This window comes from Camellia sinensis, chromosome 7 (assembly GCF_055761805.1).
Source record: "Camellia sinensis isolate YWXY chromosome 7, ASM5576180v1, whole genome shotgun sequence".
NCBI classification, from domain to species: Eukaryota; Viridiplantae; Streptophyta; class Magnoliopsida; order Ericales; family Theaceae; genus Camellia; species Camellia sinensis.
In genome coordinates, this window is record NC_138967.1 from 11773645 (window position 1) to 11800327 (window position 26683).

At 37.9% G+C, this 26683-nt stretch overlaps 1 protein-coding gene across 1 annotated transcript; it reads right to left on the bottom strand.

Annotated features, from left to right (window-relative positions):
• Positions 1 to 1493: 1493 nt before the first annotated feature.
• LOC114279509 (protein ABCI12, chloroplastic) lies at positions 1494 to 8645 on the bottom strand. The gene is made up of 7 exons (XM_028221767.2): positions 8131 to 8645; positions 7172 to 7288; positions 4485 to 4721; positions 3269 to 3433; positions 3042 to 3117; positions 2443 to 2507; positions 1494 to 2005 (listed from the first exon to the last, which is right to left on the bottom strand). Exons 1-7 carry the CDS (start codon positions 8479 to 8481, stop codon positions 1862 to 1864), a joined length of 1155 nt encoding a protein of 384 aa, XP_028077568.1. The 5' UTR covers positions 8482 to 8645; the 3' UTR covers positions 1494 to 1861.
• Positions 8646 to 26683: the final 18038 nt, after the last annotated feature.

Consider the following 26683-nt stretch of genomic DNA (forward strand, 5'->3'; position numbering starts at 1 on the left):
TCTCATAACCATTACCTACATATCTCATAATCAACATCACATCTATCATAACTACTAATCACATATCTCATAACCACACTATTTTGATCATAACCAACGTTACATATCTCATAATCACTAATCACATATCTCAACCAAACACCCTTTCACTTATAACTACATCACTCTGCTCATAACCAAAATCACATATCTAATAATCACTAATCATATATCTCATAATCTTTACCCACTTATGTCATAACCATATCTCATAACCAACACCATTTGCCTCATAACCAACATCACAAATATCATAACCACTAATCACATATCTCATAACCACTACCTACATATAGGAGTGCAAATTTGGCCCACGACCTTGTAACACACCCCAAGTCCAGTCACGCCGTGGGTGGGCCTAACTAGGCCTGAGCCTAAGCCCAACCTAAGACCCTGGGCTATGTATTCTAGAGCCTGGCCCGATTCTAGTGTGTTATAGAGTGTGACCCATCTCGTGAGCTCAACTCAAAATGTTTTTCACCATCTGTCCCGACTCAACCCCAACAGCTCCTTGCCCCCTGTTAGTGCAACGGTCAAAAATTTAAAAAAAAAAAATTTTAAACAGTCATATAACCGTTAATTTCACCAACAGCTAATTTTATTTTATTTTTTTATTTTTATATATATAAATTAACCCCTCCCTCCCAAGTCCTATAAATATCACCCCTCTCTCATTTTATTTCTCACAAACAAATTTGTCTCTCAATCTCTCATTATCTCTGAACTCTCAATTAATTTTGAAGTGTCATCCCTAAATGATAATTGCAATTGATCACCTATCTCTATTTTAGATTTATTTTTAGTCATAGTATCTTCATTAAATATAATAGAAATAGTAATATACAAACGATATACTTTTTAAAATATCTATATACACTTATAGACGTATATATATAATTTAACTAAATTTTAATAAAAAAATATGTTGAAAAAAATTATCTATGACGTGTTTTTATTTTGTTCTACTAAATAATTTTTCTTCCCCAATTTTTCTTCGTTTTTCTCTACTCTATTTTCTTTTCCTTTATTCTCTACTCTATTTTCTTTTCCTTTATTGTCCTAGTTGTGCCTTTTCCTTTATTGTCCTAGTTGTGCCTGAGCTCTCTCTATTTCTTACTCAGACTTCTCTATTTCACTCATATTATCAAACGACCATTGTTGATAGCTCTTCCTCACTGGATTCTTCCTCTCTCTACTCCCGTGTCTCTACAATAGATCCTTGAACTCGTCACTACTCTCTGTCTATTTCAACGCTATTCATTCTGGTGATATTTCTTTATCTAGCAAATGCATCTATCTTGAAACTCTACCTCTTTCACAACTTCAACATATATATATATATATATATTTAAATTTAAATAATTCATCACTCGACTCAATTCATTTAACTCAGTTATGCTCTCAGGTGTGAGGCCCACGTACATGCTTCTGAATGTCTTTATAAACCTGATATATAGACCAAAAAAGAGACAAATAAAGATAGCCAGAGTAGAAATGTTAGTTACATTACATCTGCAACAATAGATGAAATGCCATTACAATGCTTTCCTCTGGCCACAGAGACCAACTAAAATGAGGAATAACTTTTCAAACTCTTTTAACTCTTTTAACTCTTTGCTTGATAGATCAATTGAACAACTTCACAGATTTATAAAAAAAATACCAAAACAACTATAGAAGCAAACAACATGATCGCATAGTCTTCGTTTGTTCGACTGACCAACCGACTTGAATCGATTGGACTTTGTTCTGGGTGTGTGAGTGTAAGTATCAATAAAAATATGAGAGAATAATGGGGATGGACTTATGGGCATTCACATAATTAAGTATTTGACACTGCAGCGGCCCCTATAAGACCAATAAGGCACAGCAAGGAAAGAATATCTGCCATCCCAATAGACGTGTCCGAAGAGAAGTAAATTTTGTGAGCATTGCCGTCACCTCGAAAACCTCTAACGATCATTGCCTGCAAAAGAAAAGCTGAATAATTACTCTTCAATCAGTTTTGACAAATTTTACATAAACAATGAACACCAGGACACATATGGGTAAGTCGTGAAATTAATCACCAGAGATATTCAAAACTAACAAGAATCCACCAGGGTTACAGTATAGGTTGAGTTCACTATTACTGGTCAACAATTCATGATTCATTCATGTACATCACTTCTTCTCCCTTTCTTTTTATTTTTCTTCTTCTTCTTCTTATTATTATTTTTTTTGTTGGAAGAGTTCAAAATATCCATTTAAAATAAGCCCTAGGGCTAATGGGTTTTCACCTCTAAGAGGGAAAAAAGAAGTTGCAAATTTCTTGTCCACTATTAAACAGAGAAACTGTAGAAGTTGAGGACACATTGGCTAAGAAGAGAAAAGAAAAGACAAATTCAGGAAAATATGTCAAACCTGAGATATCTGCTCCGCATGGTTAAAAATATTTTTGAAGATCTGACGAATGTATGTAAAGAAAACTGCAAAAGCCACAACAACAGTCTCAAAATAGAAAAGATCTCCAAGATTAAGCAAATGATATAAGTAGCATTGTATTAAACACCCATTTTCAACAAGTCAACAAGATACAGGCCATCCTAACTGAAAGTGTACTACGAAAATAAAAAAATTTAGATGGTATAAAGGGTCACCACATTCAGTGGTTTGAACACATTCAATTCAATACAGCATAAATCTCTGAAATTCAAAACAAGTCTGACCATAAAACTTCCCTTAATTTCAAGAAAAAATATACTTGATGTACTTTAATGTAGCGTCGCACATTTCTTCGAGAAAGGTCCACAATATATAACAAGGACTCATTTACTAGAATTTTTAATCATAATCAGATTTAAGGATGTGAGAATTCCATGCAAAACATATGATGCGGAAAGGTAGGATACAACAACAAATGTGAACCGTACGATTCAATAAATGTTTTGTCTCATTTGAAGCCTATCAATTGTCTTAGACAGCACAAGAAAATATATAATACGCTCAAGTTGTGTACTTACTATCAATAGTCTCCATAATAGTCAACAGTTTCCAATCTACCCTACGAGATACAATCCCCAATGCAAGATTTCGAACCTGACAACACATCAAGTAGACATTCCAAGAATGTAAGAATTCATAACAATGTTTTTTAATAGAATATCCTAAATAATATGTAATGTGAAAGAAAACCTCAGTGAAAATTTAATACTTCAATGAAAGAAAAAACAATTTGAACCTATCTCACCTCATCAAAGACCAGATTGATGAACCTCAATGAAAGTAGGAGAGTAAGAATAACTTCGGCCACTGGAACACCGAAATTTATCAAGGGAAGCATAAACCATTGCAAAGCCCATGCAAGCTGCTCAGGGGTTGTGGTGGTTAGGCAGAGGTTCACACTCTGGAAGATCTGTCACAAAAACATAGACCTAACTTTCAGAAATTAATAATGTAACTCAAGCAAATTGGCGAAATTGGCATATTACAAAAAAGAAAAGAAAAAAAAAAGAAAAAGAGAGAGAGTATCTTCAATTTCAACAAAATCAAAGTTCCTGCAAAGTGTTTGAATAACCCAAAAGAATCTTTCAATGTTTTTTTTACAACTAAAGAGAGAGAAAATTATACACATTTCAAAATATACAGGTATATCTGTTTTATTTTGAATAGAACTCAATGAGTTTACTGCACACCATGTAGACAGGGTTCTAAGTGGATGAATCATTCCAAGAATTCAAGTGATAAATAAACAATATTCAATTCTACATTCTTTGAATGTTTTTCATGGACATTTAAGCTCTTTGTAAAGACCCCCTTATTTCTTGCACTATCGCTTCAAGGAATTGCAAACCAATCTCAAAAGTACCTCACCAAACTAAAATCTAAAATAATTAGATCATTGTTAATTCTCCCTCAACAACTTTGAAAATTCATGAGAGTTAAATACCACTAAAATTTTATTACAATTTCAAATAACAATAACAATTTTTTAAATGCCAATATTTTGGATAAGTTATCCTAGGGGTCCAGACCACCACATCAGCAGTCCGCCTGATGTGGTGCATAAAAGTTCGCAGAAGTGGGGCACTATGTATTTGTATCAGGTGACATGGTGATAGTGCCCTACTTTGATAACTTTTATGCACCTTTATTTTCGCACGCGCCTGACTTGGTGTTCCGGACCTCATATAATTTTTCCAATACTTAGTATTTGGAATTTAAAAAGATTAAAATTTGCATAGCATGCAACTATACATAGTAAATTTGATGTTTTTGCTACAATCTTTTTCATCTGTATTTTTTTAAATAATGGCTCTCTTCTAGCAGGAAAAAACTAGTTCCTTCGGATGCTCACATGCTACATGTACATGATAAGATCATTTCATTTCCATAAGCGTCCAAATATGTCATTATTAAGTTAGAAAGAGAAAGTCCGGAAGGTAACTCAAGAAAGAACAACTCACAGAGAAGGCTAAACAAGCAGATGTACTTGCTACTGACAAGCCCTTTCTTGTAAGTTGTAATGGTCCTAACTTCATTATCACATACGAATAGCCTTCGAAAGATGTTGGAACATTCGGCAATCCAATCAATGAAGGTGGTGGGCTTCTTAACTGGCCAAGAGGAGTTACGCCATCTGTACCCAAACCCAACATTATAAATAAAATCCCACATAGCAGCGACACTCTTCCCAATTGATCCTACAAGATTATGGGAGATTTAACAAGGGACCCTGCATTAGCACATTGATAATCTTCAAATGAAAAAAAAAAAAAACTATAACACACTAATCAAGATAACAGAAAATAAAATAAAATATACTAACGTTTTGTTTGTTTGGGTGGAAAACATTTTCTACAAAAACTTTTTTCAGGAGACAACATTTTCTACAAAAACTTTTTTCAGTAGACAACATTTTCCTATTTTTGGTTGCAACCTTGAAACTAATGTGCTAGTAGTTGTATTAACGGTGGTAAGTCGTTAGGTCCGGAAAACTTTTTCACATTTGAAGGTGGAAAAAATTTTCAGCCCAAACAACCACCACAAAAACATTTTTCGTTGATTTTCATTTTCGATCGTTTGGGAACAGGCTAATTTAGTAACTTTTTGGCTATTTGGCTAAAAAGGTAGGTAAAAAAAACTTGTATGTTTGGGATGACTTTTTGGCTAATTACGAAAAGATGTGCAAAAAGTAGAGAGAAAAGAGAATCTTTGACTTTTTGGTATGGGTTGTTGGCTTTTTGGCTAATTTAGTAACTTTTTGGCTAATTGGCTAAAATAGCCTCTTGCCAAACGAGGCCTGAATGCTAGCTAAAGTTTTTTACCGAAACAAACGGAGCGTAAGGCTCTACTGGAATTGTTTCCCAACAAGTTAAAGAACTAATACGAGACAATATTCCCTCAATAACAACTTCATGTTTAAAAAAGATATATATGAAAATAAATACTCCCTCTGTCCCAATTTGTTAGTCCCTTTTGAGATTCCAACTTTTTAAGGGGGTGCAGTCATTACACTTAAATTTAAATTTTAAAATATTTTTCCACTAATGCCACTATCTTTTCAAAATTTTAATATATTTATAATTACTCAAAAGGGGTAGTTTTGGAAAATCAAATGTTTTTATTTTGACTTTTCAAATGGGACTATCATTTTGGGACATCCCAAAATGGAATAGTGGACCAACAAAATGGGGCAGAGGGAGTATCATATCAATCTACTAGAAAATGGATTGGGTCCGGAGGCCTAAAAGCAAGGTTCTGAAAAGCGGTTGCGGTAGCCGTAACGGTGGCGGTGGCGCGGTTGCGGTTGCGGGGTGTAAAGGCCGTGGTGTAACGGTTGCGGTAACCGGAACCGTGAATTTTTTTATTCTTCGCACAATTTGAAAAAAACTTACTGATACGCATATTTTTTTTCCATGATCATATTTATTGGGTTAAAAATAAATATTGATCAATTTTTATAAATTTTTAAGTATGATCCAATATATTTTATATTTTTAAATCACTATAAACTGAGTTTTTTACATTTTATTTTAATAATTAATAACTTTATATTATACAAAAAATCAATCACTAACTATTATATATATAAAATAAACAATGATAAAAGTAAGAGAATAAATAAGAGCCTAAATATATATATATATATATACATATTTTAAACAAGCCAAATAGATAATGACCACACTTATTATTATTATTATTTTCAAATAATATATAAATAGACACACACAAACAAAATGGTTGAGTGATAGCAGCTGAATAGAATAGCATAGGCCTTACAGCTTCAACAAATCAATAACATGTTCTTCATGTTCTCTCTTTTCTCTCTTTATCTCTTGCTCTTCCATTTTCTCTCTTTATCTGCCCTCTTCTCTCTATCCCTCTTCCTCCATTTTCAGCTTTTTTTTGTGTGTTTTTTTGAAAGAAACAGTTTGGAACCGTTATGTAACGGTGCATAACAAGCCGTTACGGCTGTTACGGCGCCGTTACGACCGCTACGGCAGCCGCTACGACCGACACATCTGTGAATCTCAATCACACTGCAAAAGCGGCCGTAACGGGTGGCGGTAACCGCCAAAACCGTTACGTAACGGCGTTACGTAACGGTTGCGGCTGCTTTTTAAAACCTTGCCTAAAAGTTTAGAGGGATTTGGTAAAAGTCCCCTCGTAATAAAACTTTAATGAATTAAGGACAAGCAAAAAAAAATTCCTTTAAAAGTCTAACATATACTACTATTACCAAAATATTAAATTTTAAAATAATATAACCTCTGATCTAGATGTCGATTTTTAATAAATTAGTATTTTTAGAATTCTTTCATCAAGATCTATCAAATAAGATCCATGTTAATTATGAAATTCTTTATAAAAAAAAAAATTATTATCATCGAAATTGATGTAAACAGTAACATGTTATTCTGTCTCACAATAACATATTACTCTGATAATATTGTTCAAGAAAAAAAATATATATTTTATTTTATCCTTACTCAATTATGCGCCTCCTCCTTAGGGGATTTATGAAACAAAATAAATTAGGCTGTCATTCTCACCAAACAAGGATCCAATGGAGGGGTTTTGACTAAAATTTTCAAAAGTTTATCCTTTCATAGGTGACTAGCTCAGTAAACCAAAATGCTGAACTTACCCTCCACACAGGTGTAGGGAGAACCCAAACAGATACTAGAGCCAAGTAGGTGATTAATCCAACACGTATCATCATATTTGACCTTGCTGGTAAAATAACTAGAGCAAGGAGCCATGCCTGCATAATCAACACAGTCAACTATGTCGAAATTAAAAGACAGTGAAATAAAAATTAAATAAGAAAAGAGAAACTAGCAATTAAAGAATAAAAGAACCAACTCAATTGCTTTCTCATAAATTTCTTGTCAGTAAAAGACTGCCAAACAACACTTTAAGACTAATTGGTCAATCAAATCTCCAAAAAAATTAAATACCTCGTCCCATTTAACAGCTAATACAGACAACATGATATTCGGAATCTTCAGTGGACTTGAAAAAATTTGTTCTTGCCACAGAAAATTTCACCATTTTCTAACAGCCTACTTCTTGTTCAGTGATTATGAACCATCATCATATATTATAAATTATTTGGCCTTTTTTTTCTTCACTTGTACTGATGTGACCTGAATTCTTTTCTCTCTTTTTTTATTATTTATTTATTCATATTGCATCATCAAAATCCACTATAAAACAATCAAAACCCACAATAATTCAAATCACCCATTTGATTCTAGGGTACAGATGATACAACAAAGTAGAGCTGAGACTTAAGGCAACAGTGCTTGGTTGAGTTGGAAGGCAAAAACAATCTAAACAATACTAAATTAAATATATATTTTGCTTTAATTCCAAACAACCCAACAGAGGAAAATCGAAAACATTCGAAAACCCAACCATAAGAACATAAATTACCAATTTAATCCTAGGGTTTTAATAAATCCCAAAAACCCATCAACTAAACCACAAATTGCAAACAACCCAACAGAGAAAAACAACAAACATTCAAAACCCACAAGTTAAATTCAACCAATCAGTACAATTTCACTCGATTAAATCAAAACCCACAAGAACATAAATTACCCATTTAATTCTGGGATCAACAGAATGCAAGCACGTAGTCGGAGATGATATGTACTGAAAAATGGGACTGGAGGTTGCACCAGAGATCAATCTCAGAACCTTATCAGCTGAAACAATATTTTTGGGTATCCATTTATCCCAATTTCCAGTACTAGCGCCAGTGTCTTCTGTACATTTGATTTGGGGCCTTAACAGAGTTTGATTGAGAGAGAGTTGTGGTCCATGGTGAGAGAAGTTTGGGGTGAATTGGAGTCTGAAGAATGGAGGGGATTGGGTTTTGAAGGTGTGGTGGGATGAGAGAGAAGGGAATACGACCGTTGGGTAGGAGTGGAGAACAACTCTGCAATACATTGGTCAAGCTTGAGATTGATTGGAAAGGAGAAGTGGAGAAGATACTACAGTGCTAGTGGCTTCATTGTTGGATCCGTTTTGGATTTGACCCGACCCACAGATTCAATGAAACTGGGATCATAAACGGTTCAGCCCGGACTGCGTAGCCCGCCGCTAATTTGTCTAAGAGCCTGTTTGGTAGAGGTGTGGGAAAATGCTTATAATTCATGTCTTAACAATATATATAGTTTATAACTATGAATATAAGCTGATTTTTGACTTATAAATTAACTATCTCCTGCCCTACTCAAAAAATAAGCTGATTTATGACTTATAAAAAGCTATAAGTTACATTGTTAAGCTAAACCAAACATATTAAAATAAATTAAATTAAACTGAAAATTAAAATAAACAGCTTTTAAACTGCACCAAACAGACACTAAGGTTCGTATGTGAATTACGCTTCACGTTTTGACTAGTCTATGGGCTAAGTTAGATGGAACTTATTTAGAATTAAAATTACATCCCACTCATAACTCTTAATTGTACGGGCGAAAATCAGGTTGGAATGGACTGGACTGGACTGAACCTATTGGTTTATATTATTACATTTTATACTCTTTTTTTTTTTTTTTTTTTTTCATTCTCAATATCTTCATTTTTGCTTTTTGTTTCACTTCCCAATATATCTCTAGTATTTCCATTCATTTTCTCTCCTTTTTTTTTCCTTTTTAATTTTATTTTACATTTTTCATATAATCAAACAACGATTTCGTAACATAATCAATATAGTCATTGGAATGGAATTTAGTGATTTGACATGTGAATTAGGAACAATTTGGAAACTTAGTAAAAAGTTAATCTTTTGACTTTTTATTAAGTTCTCTCAAAAAAATTATTAAAAAAGTTAATTTTTTTATCAAAAAAAATTAAAAAATTAATTTTTTACCAATTTTTCAAAACACCACTTAATAACTTTTTACCGTTGACCCTTGTGAGTTAAAGAGCTATTTGGGCTCTCTTTAATTTCATGAGAATGGACTCAAATGAGTATGGGCTCAAAATTGAGTAATAAAATGATGAGTTTGTGCACAAAAATTGCTTTGAGTAGACAGTTTTGATTACGGGCTGATTAGCTTGCTTGTGCTAGTTTTTACGTGCTAAGTTTATGGACGGATTCGGACTATAAATCCTTATCAAAATCTTAAATTATTTTTTATATATGGGACTAGACATTAAAATGGAATAAGACGGCCATGGGACGAGTGGGGCAAATTGGGTAATGTCGAGTAGTTTTATCTTGTTGCTTGGATTTAATGCCTCCCTTACTTCATTAGTAGTTGGAGTAAATTTCACTAATTTTAAATGTAAATGAAAAGTTTAAAAAGACAAAACAAAACAAAAGAAAGAAAGAAAAGAAGAAGATGATAGGAGCGTTATGATTGTAATTAGTTATTTACAATCTTTTACACAATTATTTAGTGTACACAACCAACGGGACTAGTCCAATTAGCTAACATAACTCTTGCACCTCATTAGGTAGTTAGTGATTCAAAACTCTTCACAGTTATATTGATTATATGTTGTATTTGATTTTCATCATTATAATTGAGAGGGTAATTTATGTGTAGTCTGGGTCGAGCTAAGTCCTTTTATCTTGGACAATTGGGCCGAACTACTGACCGAGATAAACTTTTGGTTTGGGTGGTCCTGGATCATCTTGGCGTCAGGACAATCTGAGACAGGCTACCAGGGTCTTGACCTGGCTATCCCAAGCTAAACCCTACAGCGAACTGAGGTATTAGTGAAGGAGGACCGAGCTGAAGGGAGCTCTGCAGGGTATTATCACAAAGTCAAGACTGACAGTGTTGCCTAAAGTAGCAACGAGCTGTGTGAGCACGGTTAAGTCTGGTGCCAGCCGAGGTAAGAGTTGCAACCATCTCACTTAGTTAGTAGTGAGTAGGGTGTTATCAAGATAAGCATTATCCTTGGGAGTGTGATTCCTAGAAGGACTCTTGTAAAGAGAGTTGGAGTCCTGCTAGGATTGTGCCAGGTAAAATCTATAAAAGCTCATGACAGGACCTATATATAGGTAACACAATTCTTACTATCAAATACACAGAACTTTTGTGTCTATTTTACTGACTTAGACATCGGAGAGGTTTCCGGCACACACCCGCCAGCTAACTCACGTTTATATTTTCAGGTAGTAAAACGACAACATTTGGAGGAATGCAAACTTGATCAACAAGATTATACAAGAAGATTATTTCGTGCTCGTACAATTGGCGTCTTCTGTAGGAATATCACACAAAGAACAAACCTTTTGATTGAGTTTCCTCTTTAGTTGAAATCTATGGCACACAATGAAGATTTACCACATTCTACTATTGATGGGCAAACCCTAGAAGGGGGCGGGAGGCATGAAGGTTTACCTTTTATCCCACTTATGGCAGAATTAGATCCCCAGCTATGGAACCCATGGAGAAACACACGAGAAAGACGAGGCTCAAGTCCTCGTCGCTCTCAGAGCCCTTATAGGCAGAAGCGGAGGATGGATCCTCAGGTTCTGGAGGATCGCGTAAGGGAGCAAGACAAATTGATACGGAAGATAACGACAGACATGGAGACAATGAAGCGCCAATTAAAAGGCAAATTGATGATAACAGAAGATAGGCGCAAAGACAACACGCACTCTTACCACTCAGAAGATCGTGGCAGGCAAGTATCACCATCACACGCTGAAAGTAGAAACCTCGGGACAAGTGACACACAATCAAAGATTTCCAAGACTCGTTACTCTAAGTCTGAGAGAACGAGGACTGAAAGGTCTTATATGAAGGAAGCAGTTATCGGCCGCACCAAACAACATCTAGGCACACGGAGTTACCTAGGTCGGCAGACCTGTGTATAGTGCTACAGGAAAGGGCTCGAATGAGAGAAAACACTCAGGCTCGCGACCCCCGTAAAGTCTCAGCGCTGCAACAGTTGGCTCCTAGAACACATAGGAGTGTCAAATTTGGAATGCCAGAACCACGCCTTGCCTACAAACCAACAGACAAAGCGTTAGCGAGGTTGCAGAGCTCACCGTTCATTCCGACGATAGAGAATGCACCATTATCGTCAGGCTTCCACTAGCCCAAATTCACTACTTATGAGGGGAAGTCAGACCCCTACATGCACTTGGGCCACTTTCACTAGGTTATAGTCGTGTATCGGCAAAACAAGGCTCTAATGTGTATCATGTTTCCTTCCAGCCTTGGTGACCTGGGTTTAACATGGTTTGAAAGATTTCCCAAAGGTAGCATAGCTTCATGGGCGCAACTAGCGAAGACATTTGTGACCAGATTCAGAATGAACACCAAGACGCCAATGGAGATTGACCAGCTTATTTCCATTGACATGGGCAAGAAAGAAACATTAAGGTCTTACAATAACCGGTATTAGGAGACTTTTAAACAGATTGAAGATTGCCCAACAAACTTAGCTATCACACAGTACAAACGAGGTTTGCTGGCTGGCAATAAATTGAGGGATTCAATGACGATGACGCCACCCCTCACAATAGAAGCCCTGATGGAAAGAGTACATTAGTACATCTGGGTAGAAGAAGATGTCGCTCGCACCAAAGCAAAAGTTGGCACAACAGCGATGTCAGACAAAAACCTGCGACAAAAGTCAACACGATCAGCTGAGAAGAACAACCGAGCAAAAATGGGTGAGGCAGACGAGCCAACAAAGAGGACCCCCAAGCAAGTTAAGAGTCTGAACTGCCATCACCATGGTATTCAATAAACCTATCTACCGGATTCTTAGCAAGATACACGATGAACCCTTAGTTCGGCAGCCAGCCAAGTTGGGAGAAGCACAGAGGGGCTATGATGATAGGTACCGTTGCACCTTCCATGATGAAAAGGGGGATCAAATTGAAAACTGTACACCATTAAGGCAACATCTTGAGAAGTTAGTGGCTGCAAGCCACCTGGACCAATATATTGCAGGGGGAACGCAGCCAGCCCTCCAGGATCGTAATAGGCTGGATGGGATGCCGGTCGACGGTCCGTCCCAAGGCATAATTAATGTGATACATGGGATCATCAAACCTGAACGAGTATGTGAACTCAGAGGGATGATAAAAAAACTGAGCACATGAGAGAGGTACTAAGTGCACAATCTACCGTGAAAAAGGAAAAAACGGAGGCAATGAACGTCATCACCTTTTCTGACAAAGACTTAGCAAGGTTACAAAGCCCTCACAATGATGCACTGGTGGTTACTCTACGGGTCAAGAATTTTGACGCCAAGCGGATCCTAATTAACCAAGGGAGCTCATGCGAAATAATGTACTACGAGACCTTCAAATAACTAAAATTGAAGGACAAAGACTTAAGTACCCGCAACATCTCCCCTAGTCAGCTTCAATTCAATGCCAGAATGGCCAGTTAGCAAGATAATTCTGCCAGTCAAGGTAGGAACTATGACACCCCGAACGTTTAATTATGTATCACATAAATATTTAGAATTATATATATAATTATGGTTGCATGTGATGATAGGGTATTAAATAAATAAATATATAAATCTAATTTGGCATTAGGTTATCAAATATAGATTAATTAGAAATTATTTGGGGGCAAATTAACACATTCACGGAATTACAATACTAGTTGGGTCAAATTAAAGTTAAAAATAATAAATAAATAATAATATGAAATAATAAAAGTAATCTGTAAAGTAAAGTAAAATAAAATAAAAGAATTAATTTTACGATGCTAAATGATAAGATATAATTTAATTTATATTAGGAACATTGAAACACTTAACACCAAAACAAATAAATAAATGAATAAAAGGAAAAGAAAATAAAAATAAGAAAATTTTAGCTCAGCAATGCTTTGTAGATTTTGGCCCAAGAAGAGAAAAAAAAAAAGGGCTCCCAAGTATATATATTCATTAAGAAGATAATACTTATCTATAAAGATTTAAATCTCATACTGAATCTTCAATTAAGAGCTCAAATCTTCTAGCATCATGATGCCTCCATAGAGAGAGGCTACGTGTCATTCATTTCTGTGCTCGATTAGCAGTATATAAAGTGACTAGGGTGTTGTGATTCAGAGAACAAAAAACGAAAGAAAAAATAAAAGGGAAGAGTGGGAAACCGAGAGAAATACATAAGTTGAGAGTAAGGAAATGAAGTTCTGATAGTAAAGTAAGACTAAGGGTTGCATTTAAGGTGAGTTATATTATGTCTTGATTTACCATTATATGTTTTACGAATGTTTTGAGTTACCACAGCTTAGTTTATACAAGTTATATTTTATTAAGTCATATAAATAAAAGTTATGTTTTATAACTATTTCAGTTATGTGGGTTACTTTCTAAACTCTATTTACTTAAAAGGAAACCCATGGATATGTTTGTTTAAATTTCAATATATATTTGACTATAACCTTATAAACAATTATGTTTTGTAAATACCACCACGGGAGTCTCATGCATTGGGGGACTTAAATAACCACTAGCCTCTGTTTGACCACTTTGTGGTCCTCTGTTTGTCATGAATCCATTGAGCTCTGTTCTGACTGTCACTTCTGTGACGTCTGTTCTATTCTGTTTTATACCGTGGTTATGATTATTTATTTACATGATTTCTGTATTCTGCCACTTTAAATAAATTGTCATTTTTAATTAAATTATGCAAATATTTTTAGCCTAACTAATTATCCATGGTTATTTTGTATTCCCTACACTCTTGGCATAATATTTCTCACTCTGCTGTGTGCTTATAGCTGTTACCCTTTCAGGTGACGAGATGTAAGGGAAACCCATAACCCCACAAAATGGAACCTGCACATGGACTGATGTTGAATCACTATTTTATCTTTCTTTGTTTTTTATATTTTTGCTCCCTTTTGTTTCTATTCAGGGCTGGTCATTGAATAATAAAATAATGAAAGCCCTAGAAATGTATTTCCTCTTTCTTAAATAGTAACATGATGTAAAATTTCTGTTTACTTATTTTTATTTCCGCTTGCGCAGCTTAATTTGCTACGAATAAGAATAAGTTAGTAAGTTGCGATTCCAACTCTAAGCTCCTGGGGTTGGGTCGTGACAAAGGTGGTATCAAAGCAATGGTTTAAAAAACAAAAAAAAATTAATAAAACTATATAGCTAAGAAAATATAGTAAAATAAAAATAAAATAAAATAGAATAATAATAGCTATTTACCTGCACCGTTAGTCTTTCCTGTGTAAAATCTCACGTTTATTCTGGTGTTGTAGGGATGTCAGAGATTTACCTTGATGATACTTTTTGGAATGACCTCCAGGCCATCAATTTAGATGAAATGTTAGCTGAACACCCTGCCCCCGCCCCCGCCTCACCTAAGGGTTGGAGAGATTCTGAGGAAATAGTCAGGGGATTGCACCCAAGCCTTGGCCGGTTGATGGGTCAGCCAATTTATATCCAGGTTGACCCTACCGACGTTCCACACTTATTATGAAGGCACAGCCTTGTCCATGCACGCAGATGTTTTCTCAAACCATCTCGCGTCCTTGGCGTCGCCCAGGGTCACGACCGCCCGCATTATATTATAGGCCCTCTACCCCTAGAGTTTGCAGCCAAGAGGGGGAACGTGTACCTCAAAAATTATATTGTCACCACAGTCCCTAACCCACTGGAGATCATTAATATTCAAAATGTTGACTTTGATAGTGACCTGTCATATGTTGAGACACCTAGTTAGATTGTCGACTGCGTATTTGTGGGTCATATACGATCTATCCCCATTTTCACGGTCCAGGTAGCATGGATGTGTTTTGGTGTAGTCCAGTTGAGGTGGGAGTTTGAGCTTTTTATGCAGCACTATTTCCCCTGGTTTTTCAGCCCATCTAACCCACCACTCTAGATCTGGGTTGTAGGAAATCTTTTGTATACTGATCTTGAGTGTTCTAATCCCTTTTTGTTGACTTTTGTTTTTGTTTACCTCAGGGATGTGACACTAACATATTCTGACTAATGTAATATGAAGTATAAAAAAATAAAAATGTGTAATGTTGGCAGTTCATATAAATATAAATTGTGATACATATATACATATATATATGCTGCGTTGAGAATATAATGCCTTGTTTATTACTTGTAGAATGGCTAATAATGGTAATGGAAGTGAGTCATCAGTTAGTGGCACTGAATCAATGGAAAGAGTAATGGAAAGAGCAGTTACTACCTTTTTGCAAGCCTTGCAAACTAACATCAACAATGGGACGCCAGAACGGCGAGAAGGGCCGGTTACCATAAAACAGTTCCAAGATCTGAAACCCACCACATTTACCGGTGGCCCAGACCCAATGGTAGCAAACGCTTGGGTTAAAGACATGGAAAAGATTTTTCATGCCCTACCTTGCACCGAGAGACAAAAGGTAACTTTTGCCACTTTCACTTTCAAAGACAATGCACAGGAATGGTGGCTTCTCACTCTGGCCAAAGAAGAAATTACGACTTGGGCGAGATTCTTGGAAGTATTCTACGAAAAATACTTTCCAGATTCATTGCGGGAACAGAAGGCATCCGAATTCATACATCTTAAGCAAGGAACCATGACGGTGGCCGAATATGAGAGCAAGTTCACACAACTCGCTCGGTTTGCAACATACGTCATCCCCACCAAAACTCGAAAAGCAAAAAAATTTGAAGCAGGATTAGATACTGGAATTAAAGACAGGCTTGCAGTCTTGAAATTGCCAACCTATGCAGAAGTGGTGGACCGGGCGTACATAGCAGAAAAAGGAATTAAAGCCTCACTTTCTGGAGAACCAAGCTATAAGGAGCGATTCTGGGAAAGGGATAACAGAAGACCCGGTGTTGCACCTCATAAAAAGGTGAGCATGGGCATAACCAGCTCAGGCCACCAAGGTCTGACCAACCCCCGAGGCAGCACTATTCCAACTTCCCCACTTGTGGGAGGGCTCATTGGGGACAATGCCATCGGGACACGGGAGCATGTTTTAGATACGGACAGTTTGGCCACTTGCTAAGGGATTGTCCAAAGATGGTTAACCCTACAACTAGCCCCTCTGGCCCAGTCAGGAGAACCGCGGGACCGGAAGGAGAAAAGAAGGATCAAAACCGGCAAGGTCGGGCTTTCGCCTTGGTACCTGGAAAACCGGAAGTTACCGAAAATGTTGTGTCAGGTACACTTTCTGTCTATGGTCTATTAGCTCATGTCCTTATTGACTCTAGGTTAACTCATTCTTTTGTTGCACCACACTTTGCTGCCAAGTTGACATCAACGCCCGAACCATTAGGATATACATTGTCTGTGTCTTTTCCTTCTGGTAAGTCTGCCTGTAGTACTGATGTGTACAAATCCTATGCTATATTCCTAAAAGGCAAAACCTTATATGTAGACTTGATTCCCCTCCGCATTGGAAACTTTGATGTAATCTTAGGTATGGATTGGCTGGCTGCCAACCACGCCTCTATCGATTGTAAAGCCAAAAAGGTCTCCATCAAGTTATCAAACCAATCCGAACTTGTCTTTGATGGGGCTGAAGTTTCTAACCCTTCCTGTATTATATCCTCCATGATAGCCCAACGACTTCTACAGAAGGGTTGTGGTAGTTATATTTGTTATGTGATTGATATACAAAAAGAGGCCCCCACCGTTGATGAAATTCTTGTAGTTCAAGAATTCCCGAATGTCTTTCTTGAAGATCTACCCGGTATTCCAGTTGATCAGGAGATCGAATTCACTATTGAAACCCAACCTGGCATGCAGCCTACATCAAAAGCTCCTTATCGCATATCGATGACAGAATTGAAAGAGCTAAAGACTCAACTCCAGGAACTCTTGAACAAAGGTTTCATTCGGCCTAGTACCTCACCCTGGGGAGCTCCAGTATTGTTTGTGAAGAAAAAGAATGGCACAATGAGATTATGTATCGATTACCGGGAGCTGAATAAGGTTACCATCAAGAATCGATATCCTCTGCCGCGAATCGATGACTTGTTCGATCAACTTCAAGGCGCGCAAGTATTTTCCAAAATTGACTTACGTTCTGGCTACCATTAGCTAAAAGTTAAAACGGAAAGCATTGAAAAGACTACCTTCAGAACCCGTTACGGGCACTACGAATTTCTCATCATGCCTTTTGGCGTCACAAATGCCCCAGCAGCCTTCATGGACCTCATGAACAGAGTGTACAGACCCTATCTTGATGAGTTCGTCATCGTCATCATTGACGACATCCTCATATACTCCAAATCACTAGAAGCCCATGGGCAGCACTTGCGAATGGTTCTACAAACGCTACGCGATCATAAACTTTATGCCAAGTTAAAGAAATGCGAATTCTGGATCACTAGTGTACACTTTCTCGGTCACGTCATTAATAAAAATGGCATCTCGGTTGATCCCCAAAAAGTTGCAGCAATCGTGGACTGGCCACGACCCACTAATGTGTCAGAAATTCGAAGTTTCTTAGGTCTAGCTGGTTATTATCGACGCTTCGTGCTAGATTTCTCAAAGATAGCATCGCCCTTGACCCAGCTAACTCAAAAGAACACACCCTTTGAATGGACTGATAAACAGGAGTGTTGCTTTCAAGAATTGAAAGGTCGACTTGTGTCAGCCCCTATACTACCGGAGTAGATGGGTTCGTAATCTATAGTGATGCCTCATACAATGGGTTGGGTTGCGTTCTCATGCAAGACGGAAAAGTCATTGCTTATGCGTCACGACAATTAAAGACTCATGCGAAGAACTACCCGACTCACGATTTGGAATTGGCTGCGGTGATCTTTGCTCTCAAAATCTGGCGTCATTATCTTTACGGTACAACCTGCAAGATTTATACTAACCACAAGAGTCTAAAATATCTATTCACACAGAAAGAACTGAATATAAGGCAACGGCGGTGGTTGGAATTTATGAAAGACTACGATATAGAGATCCATCACCATCCGGGCAAAGCTAACGTGTTGGTAGATGCACTAAGCCGAAAGACGACGAGAAGTTTGGCGTGTTCTCTCATTTCCTACAAGATCAATGGGTTGCTCGCCAATGTATCTGTAGAGCCTATATTGATTGAAGACATTAAAATGCGCCAATGGGAAGATAAACTTTTGAAGAAAAGGTATGAGGAACAAGGAAACACGCCTGATCCTAATTTCACTATAAGCAATGGGATGCTAAAATTTCATAATCGAATTTGCATACCTGACATCCCAGAACTCAAGAAGAAGATACTGGAGGAAGCTCATAACTCGAGATTTGCAGTCCACCCTGGCAACACAAAGATGTATCATGATATGAAGAAACACTACTGGTGGACCGGAATGAAAAGAGATACAACAAGCCATGTTTCCAAATGTCTGCATTGTCAGCGTGTTAAAGCAGAACATCAGAGACCTGCAGGGCTGCTGCAACCATTCCCTATTCCTGAATGAAAATCGGAACACATTACTATGGACTTCGTGGTCGGGCTACCACAGTCTTTTTCAAAGAATGATGCAATATGGGTTATAGTAGACCGATTGACAAAGTCAGCACATTTTTTACCAATCAAAATCATGTACCCTCTGAATAAGTTTGCCACTTTATATATCAAGGAGATTATTCGGTTACATGGTATCCTAGTATCAATCGTGTCTGACCGAGATTCTCGTTTCGTGTCTTACTTCTGAAATAAATTGCAAGAAGCTTTGGGAACTACACTGAAGTTCAGCACGGCCTATCATCCACAAACTGATGGGCAATCCGAAAGAACAATCCAGACATTGGAAGACATGTTACGTGTATGCGTGTTGGACCTCAAAGGTAACTGGGATGAGCACCTACCTTTGGTGGAATTCGCCTATAACAATAGCTATCAGGCAAGCATTGGAATGGTGTTGTACGAAGCTCTGTATGGAAAGAGATGTCGATCACCTCTGTGCTGGACGGAGGTCGAGGACAGGAAATTGTTAGGCCCTAAAATTGTACAAATCACCAGTGAGAAAATCTAACTCATCCAACAGCGGATTTGCACTGCTCAGAGCCGCCAGAAAAGTTATGCAGATACTCGGAGACGAGACTTGGAATTTCAAGTAGGAGATCATGTGTTTCTCAAAATCTCACCAACAAGAGGAGTGATCCGATTCGGACAGCGCGAAAAGCTAAACCCACGTTACATCGGGCCATTTGAGATACTGGAAAGAATTGGTCCCATAGCCTTCGCCTTGCACTACCTCCTGAGTTATCTAATATCCACGACGTGTTTCACGTTTCAATGCTCCGACGGTATCTCCAAGATCCAGAACATATCATTGACTATGAGAACTTGGAAGTTCGAGAAGATCTCTCTTACGAAGAACAACCAGTGCAGATTCTCGATCGTCATAATCAAGTTCTCCGAAACAAGACCATACCACTAGTAAAGGTCTTATGGCGAAATCATCGCATCGAAGAAGCTACATGGGAAACAGAAAGTCAAATGCGAGCCAAATACGCACACCTCTTTGAAAGTTAAGGTACGTCAAGTTTGGGGACAAACTTCTAATTAGAATGGGAGAAATGTGACACCCCGAACGTTTAATTAAGTATCACATAAATATTTATAATTATATATATAATTATGGTTGCATGTGATGATAGGGTATTAAATAAATAAATATATAAATCTAATTTGGCATTAGGTTATCAAATATAGGATTAATTAGAAATTATTTGGGGGCAAATTAACACATTCACAGAATTACAATACTAGTTGGGTCAAATTAAAGTGAAAAATAGTAAACAAATAATAATATGGAATAATAATAGTAATCTGTAAAGTAAAATAAAATAAAATAAAATAATTAATTTTACGATGCTAAATGATAAGATATAATTTAATTTATATTAGGAACATTGAAACACTTAACACCAAAACAACTAAATAAATGAATAAAAGGAAAAGAAAAAAAAAAAAAAAAAGAAAATTTTGGCCCAGCAATGCTTTGTAGATTTTGGCCCAAGAAGAGAAAAAAAAAAAGGGGAGGAGGGGGCCAAGTATGTATATTCATTAAGAAGATAATACGTATCTATAAAGATTTAAATCTCATACTGAATCTCCAATTAAGAGCTCAAATCTTCTAGCATCATGATGCCTCCATAGAGAGAGGCTACGTGTCATTCATTTCTGTACTCGGTTAGCAGTATATAAAAGGACTAGGATGTTGTGATTCAGAGAACAAAAAACGAAAGAAAAAAAAGAAGGGAAGAGTGGGAAACCGAGAGAAATACATAAGTTGAAAGTAAGGAAAGGAAGTTCTGATAGTAAAGTAAGGCTAAGGGTTACATGTAAGGTGAGTTATATTATGTCTTGATTTACCATTATATGTTTTACGAATGTTTTGAGTTACCATAGCTTAGTTTATACAAGTTATATTTTATTAAGTTATATAAATAAAAGTTATGTTTTATAACTATTTCAGTTATGTGGGTTACTTTCTAAACTCTATTTACTTAAAAGGAAACCCATGGATATGTTTGTTTAAATTTTAGTATATATTTGACTATAACCTTATAAATAATTATGTTTTGTAAATACCACCACGGGAGTCCCATGCCTTGGGGGACTTAAATAACCACTAGCCTCTGTTTGACCACTTTGTGGTCCTCTGTTTTGTCATGGATCCATTGACCTCTGTTCTGACTGTCACTTCTGTGACCTTTGTTCTATTCTGTTTTATACCGTGGTTATGATTATTTATTTACATGATTTCTGTATTCTGCCACTTTAAATAAATTGTCATTTTCAATTAAATTATGCAAATATTTTTGGCCTAACTAATTACCCATGGTTATTTTGTATTCCCTACACTCTTGGCATAATATTTCTTACTCTGCTGTGTGCTTATAGCTGTTACCCTTTCAGGTGACGAGATGTAAGGGAAACCCATAACCCCACAAAATGGAACATGCACATGGACTGATGTTGAATCACTATTTTATCTTTCTTCTTTTTATATTTTTGCTCCCTTTTGTTTCTATTCGGGGCTGGTCACTGAATAATAAAATAATGAAAACCCTAGAAATGTATTTCCTCTTTCTTAAATAGTAACATGACGTAAAATTTCTGTTTACTTATTTTTATTTCCGCTTGCGCAGCTTAATTTGCTACGAATAAGAATAAGTTAGTAAGTTGCGATTCCAACCCTAAGCCCCTGGGGTTGGGTCGTGACAGGAACGATAACAAAATAGGTGGAATTTTGGGTATTGAAAGTCTCTTCCACTTACAACATAATCTTGGAAAAAGCATGGTTGCATGCCATGCGAGTGGTGGCATCAACCTACCACCAAGTGTTACAGTTCCTCAACAAAACCGGAATGGTTGAAGAAGTCTTAGAAGACCAAATCATGTCCAAACAGTGCTTCATTACAGTAAATGGTAGTCGAGCTGCAAAAGGGTTCGTACAAATGGTAGAAGAGCCAGAAAGCAACGAGCTGTTTGCAGATGTCGGCAAAGCAGCCGAACAGAAGGCAGTGGAAGACTTGGTAGAGGTAAGGATAGGTGAGAAAAATCTAGAGAGGTTTTTTTTTCTCGGCTCGTCCCTGTCCAGCATCGAGAGAATAGAGATCATGGAATTTTTGACCTCTAACATCGAAGTGTTTGCTTGGATGCCGTATGACATGCCTGGCATTGACTCCAATTTCATCTGCCATCAACTTAATCTCCACCCAACCGCCATACCAATTATACAGCGAACTCACCGATCAACACTCCACCATGCGGAGATAGTGGCCGAAAAAGTAGGAAACCTGATAGAAGAGGGGGCAATCAGAGAAGTACACTATCCCAGGTGGATTTCCAACGCGGCAGTGGTACAAAAAAAGAATGGCGAACGGCATGTTTGCATGGACTACAAAACAGTCAACAAAACATGCCCGAAAGACAGCTTTCCTCTACCACAAATAGACTAACTGGTGGACCTAACTGCAGGGCATAACCGACTTAACATTCTTAATGCGTATCACAATTACCATCAAATTGCTATGTATAAACCGAACCAGGAGGTCACATCATTTACAACTCCCAAGGGATTATATTGTTACAAAGTCATGCCCTTTGGCCTAAAAAATGCGGAGGCAACATTCTAACGGATGATCACGAAAATGTTTGAGCCATTGTTAGGCAGAACAATGGAAGCTTACAAAGATGATATGGTGGTCAAAAGTAAGAATGAGGGGGACCATCTCAAGGACCTAAATGACATGTTTCAAATTTTGAAGTCCTACAAATTGCGACTGAAAGCATCCAAGTGAGCGTTTAGCATGGGGTCAGGAAAATTCCTAGGCTTTCTAGTGACCAACCAGGGTATAGAAGCTAATCCATCTCACATCAAAGCCATCCAAGATGGAGAGGCCCAACACAGTCAAGGAGGTGCAGCATCCCATTAGCCTAGCAGCTGCGCTAAATCGATTCATAAGTCGGTCGTCAGATAGATGTCGATCATTCGTCTAGGCACTAAAGGTCAAGTTTGAATGGGATAATGAGTGCGACCGCGCTCTGAAAAGCCTGAAAGAATACATAGCCTCCCCGCCGTTGTTGGTAACCCCAGTATCAGGAGAGGAACTCTTTTTATATTTAGCGGTTTCCTAGCATGCAGTCAGCGCAGTGTTGGTACAGGCTGAGGGAATATAACACCTGTCTATCTTTTATGTTAGCAAAACATTGCTGGGCGCCGAAACAAGGTACCTGCCATTGGAGAAGTTGGCCTTAGCTTTGATAATGGCTTCCAGAAAATTGTCGCACTACTTTCATGCCCACACTGTGATTATTTTAACAACTTTCCTATTAAAAGCCTTGCTTGAGAGGGCGGATTTTTCTGGACGAATTTTGAAATGGGCAATGGATTTAGGGCAGTTCGACATTAAGTTTTGGCCAAAAACTACAATAAAAGCACAAGCTTTAGCAGACTTCGTGACCAAATTTGCCTTGGAAAGTCATCAGGTTTGCCCGATCGACTTAACTAGGGAAATGGGGGAAAGTGCCGCGAGGATAATGCAACCCCCACAGCAGGGCACTCAACTGCATAATAAACCATTCAGCCTTTCAAAAAGGGAAGAAGGAGCAACCCGTAGTACGACAAACGAAGACCCAGTTGATTGTCTAGTCCTAAACAGTGAGGACCAGATCATAACGACAACCAACAACTTTGAAAAAAATAGCATCGACGACAACGCCCCTAATCCTAAGGCGTCATCAGATCCCTCCGTTTGCTGGAAGTTGTTTGTAGGAGAGATGTGGAAGCTCTTCGTTGATAGAGCATCCAATAGACAAGGTGCAGGACTCAGCGTAGTTCTCATCTCACCGGAAGGCTTGACCATTGAACAGGCAATCAACCTTGGCTTTCCAGCATCCAACAATGAGGCAGAGTATGAAGCATTATTGGCGGGTTTGAAGTCGGCATTTCACATGAAGGCCACCGAACTGATGGTATACAGTGACTCCTAACTGGTAGTCAACCAAATTTCGGGCGACTACGAAGCAAAGGATAATAGAATGGCCAAGTACCAAGAGTTGGGTTTCCGGCATCCACCAACGAGGCGGAGTATGAAGCATTATTAACAGGTTTGAAGTTGGCATTTCACATGAAGGGCACCGAACTGATGGTATACAGTGACACTTAGCTGGTAGTCAACCAAATTTTAGGCGACCATAAAGCAAAAGATGATAGAATGGCCAAGTACCAAGAGTTGGTCAGAAAGGAGATCATGAAGTTTGAAGTGGTTGGATAGAGCAAATCGGCCGAGAGGAAAATAATAAAGCAAATGAACAAATCAGATGAAGCATGTTGTGCCAATCTAGGCCCTTCTTGGATGGATCCCATCATAATGTTTTAAAAGATGGCATCTTACCTGAAAAAAAGAAAAAAGCCAACAAAATCAGAGAAAATTCACAGCGATTTTGGTTCTCCCCTTCACTAGCATTGTACAAAAAATCCTTCACAGGACCTTACTTGAAGTGGGTCCATCCTAGTAAAGTCGAGGCATTTTTGTTCGAAATACACAATGCCGTTTGCGGAAGCCACCAAGGGGAAAGATCACTGGCCTACCGAGAAATTTCACAAGGGTACTGGTGGTCATACATGCAAGCAGACGCGGTGAAATATGTCAAGAAATGCGAGAAATGCCAGAAGTTCGCACATCAAATACATCAATCGGCTAGAGAGCTCCTACCTTTAACCAGCTCGTGGTCCTTTGCAATGTGGGTCCTGGATATAGTGAGATCACTCCCAACCGTGCTAGGCAATAGAAAGTTCTTTTTCTCAGCAACGGACTACTTCACAAAATAAGTAGAAGCAGAAGCACTCGCATCCATAAAAGAAAAGGACGTGAATAAGTTTGTCTGGCAAAGCATTATAACTTGGTTTGGAATACCCAAGGCTCTAATATCTGACAACGGCACTTAGTTTGATGGAAAAATCTTTAAGGGTTTTTGTGAAGAATACAAGATAGAATTCTACAACTCTACGCCGGCATACCCCCAAGCCAATGGCCAGGCTAAAGCTTCCAACAAAGTAGTCTTGGATGGCCTGAAAAAGAGGTTGGAAAAAGCAAAAGGCAAGTGGGCTGAGGAACTTCCCCACGTTTTATAGGCTTACCGAACTACACCTCGCAATCGACTGATGAAACACCTTTTTCCTTGGCTTATGGCATAGAGGTGGTAATCCCTCTGGAAATTGTCCTCCCCACCATCAGAAGTGAAACTTTTGATCCAGACTTAAATGGCGAGGCCATATCCCTAGAACTCGACCTTGCAGAAGAAAGAAAAGAAAGAACGTTGGTGCACATTACCTCGTATCAATAGGAATTGTCCAGGAAATACAATAAAGTGGTGCACCCCAACAATTCAAGATTAGAGATTGGGTACTGCGCAAGGTTATGGGAAACACCTTGATACCTGGAGACGAAAAATTAAGACCTAACTGGGAAGGGCCATACAGAGTGATTGATTTGGTTGGGAAAGAGGTATATCACTTAGAAGATGTGGATGGCAGAGCTATTCCACGGTCATGGAACACGGCCAATCTCCGTGTATTTTATATTTAGCTTTTTCTTAAAACACTTGTAATTTTTCTTTTTCAATAAAACAAGTAGACATTTTTTTGGTAAACATTATTTTTTCTGTTTGTAAAAGTTGTTCGCCCGACTGGGGGCAATCAAGAAGGTTGGCAGGTTTGACCAACACTTTTTGATTCTTCAACCAAGATAAAGATCTAGGCTCAAGGAGGTTGGCAGGTTTGACCAACACTTAGTGCATTCTTCAGACGAGATAAAGATCTAGGCTCAAGAAAGTTGGCAGGTTTGACCAACACTTAGTTCGTTCTTCACCCGAGATAAGGATCTTGGCTCAAGAAGGTTGGCAAGTTTGACCAACACTTTTTTCTTCTTCAATCGAGATAAGGATCTAGGCTCAAGGAGGTTGGCAGGTTTGACCAACACTTAGTGCATTCTTCAACCGAGATAAGGATCTAGGCTCAAGAAGGTTGGCAGGTTTAACCAAACATTTTTTTCTTCTTCAACCGAGATAAGGATCTAGGCTCAACGAGGTTGGCAGGTTTGACTAACACTTAGTTCGATTTTCAGCCAAGATAAGGATCTAGGCTCAAGAAGGTTGAAAGGTTTGACCAAACACTTTTTTCTTCTTCAGCCGAGATAAGAATCTAGGCTCAAGAAGGTTGGCAGGTTTAACCAACACTTTTTTCTTCTTCAGCCAAGATAAGGATCTAGGCTTAATAAGGTTGGTATATTTGATCAACACTTAATTCGTTCTTCAGCCGAGATAAGAATCTAGGCTCAAGTAAGTTGGCATGTTTGATCAACACCTTTTTCTTTTCGCCGAGATAAGGATCGAGGCAACAATCTCGGTTACAAAGGTTTTGCAGTTTCCCAAGTTATTTTTCAGTCTAGATAAGTATCTCGGCCGAAAAAGGTGGGCAGGATAAGGAAAAGCCAAGCTAACTAGGCCGGCTGGGCTTACAATAAAAATGATACACTAAAGCGGAAAAGTTCTGTAACCAAACAAGAATATGTGAAAAAAGAAAAGTTTCTTTCATTCATTGGAAATTAAGTACAAAATGTAGGGCATATAACCCGGTTACATTTTATAAAAACAAAAGGAAAAAGTGCGACAAACAAGAAAAATAGGTTTTGGTGTCAAGCAAATAAATCATCAAGGTTAGTGTCCAGGTC

What these genes read in the sequence shown, in the direction of transcription:
- LOC114279509 (XM_028221767.2), bottom strand. Translation starts at nt 8,481, where the DNA reads ATGTATTGCAGAGTTGTTCTCCACTCCTACCCAACGGTCGTATTCCCT. An exon ending in TCCCTACACCTGTGTGGAGG is followed by an intron (nt 4,722 to 7,171) that starts GTAAGTTCAGCA and finishes ATAATCTTGTAG; the next exon opens with GATCAATTGGGAAGAGTGTC. An exon ending in TCAATCTGGTCTTTGATGAG is followed by an intron (nt 3,118 to 3,268) that starts GTGAGATAGGTT and finishes ATGTGTTGTCAG; the next exon opens with GTTCGAAATCTTGCATTGGG.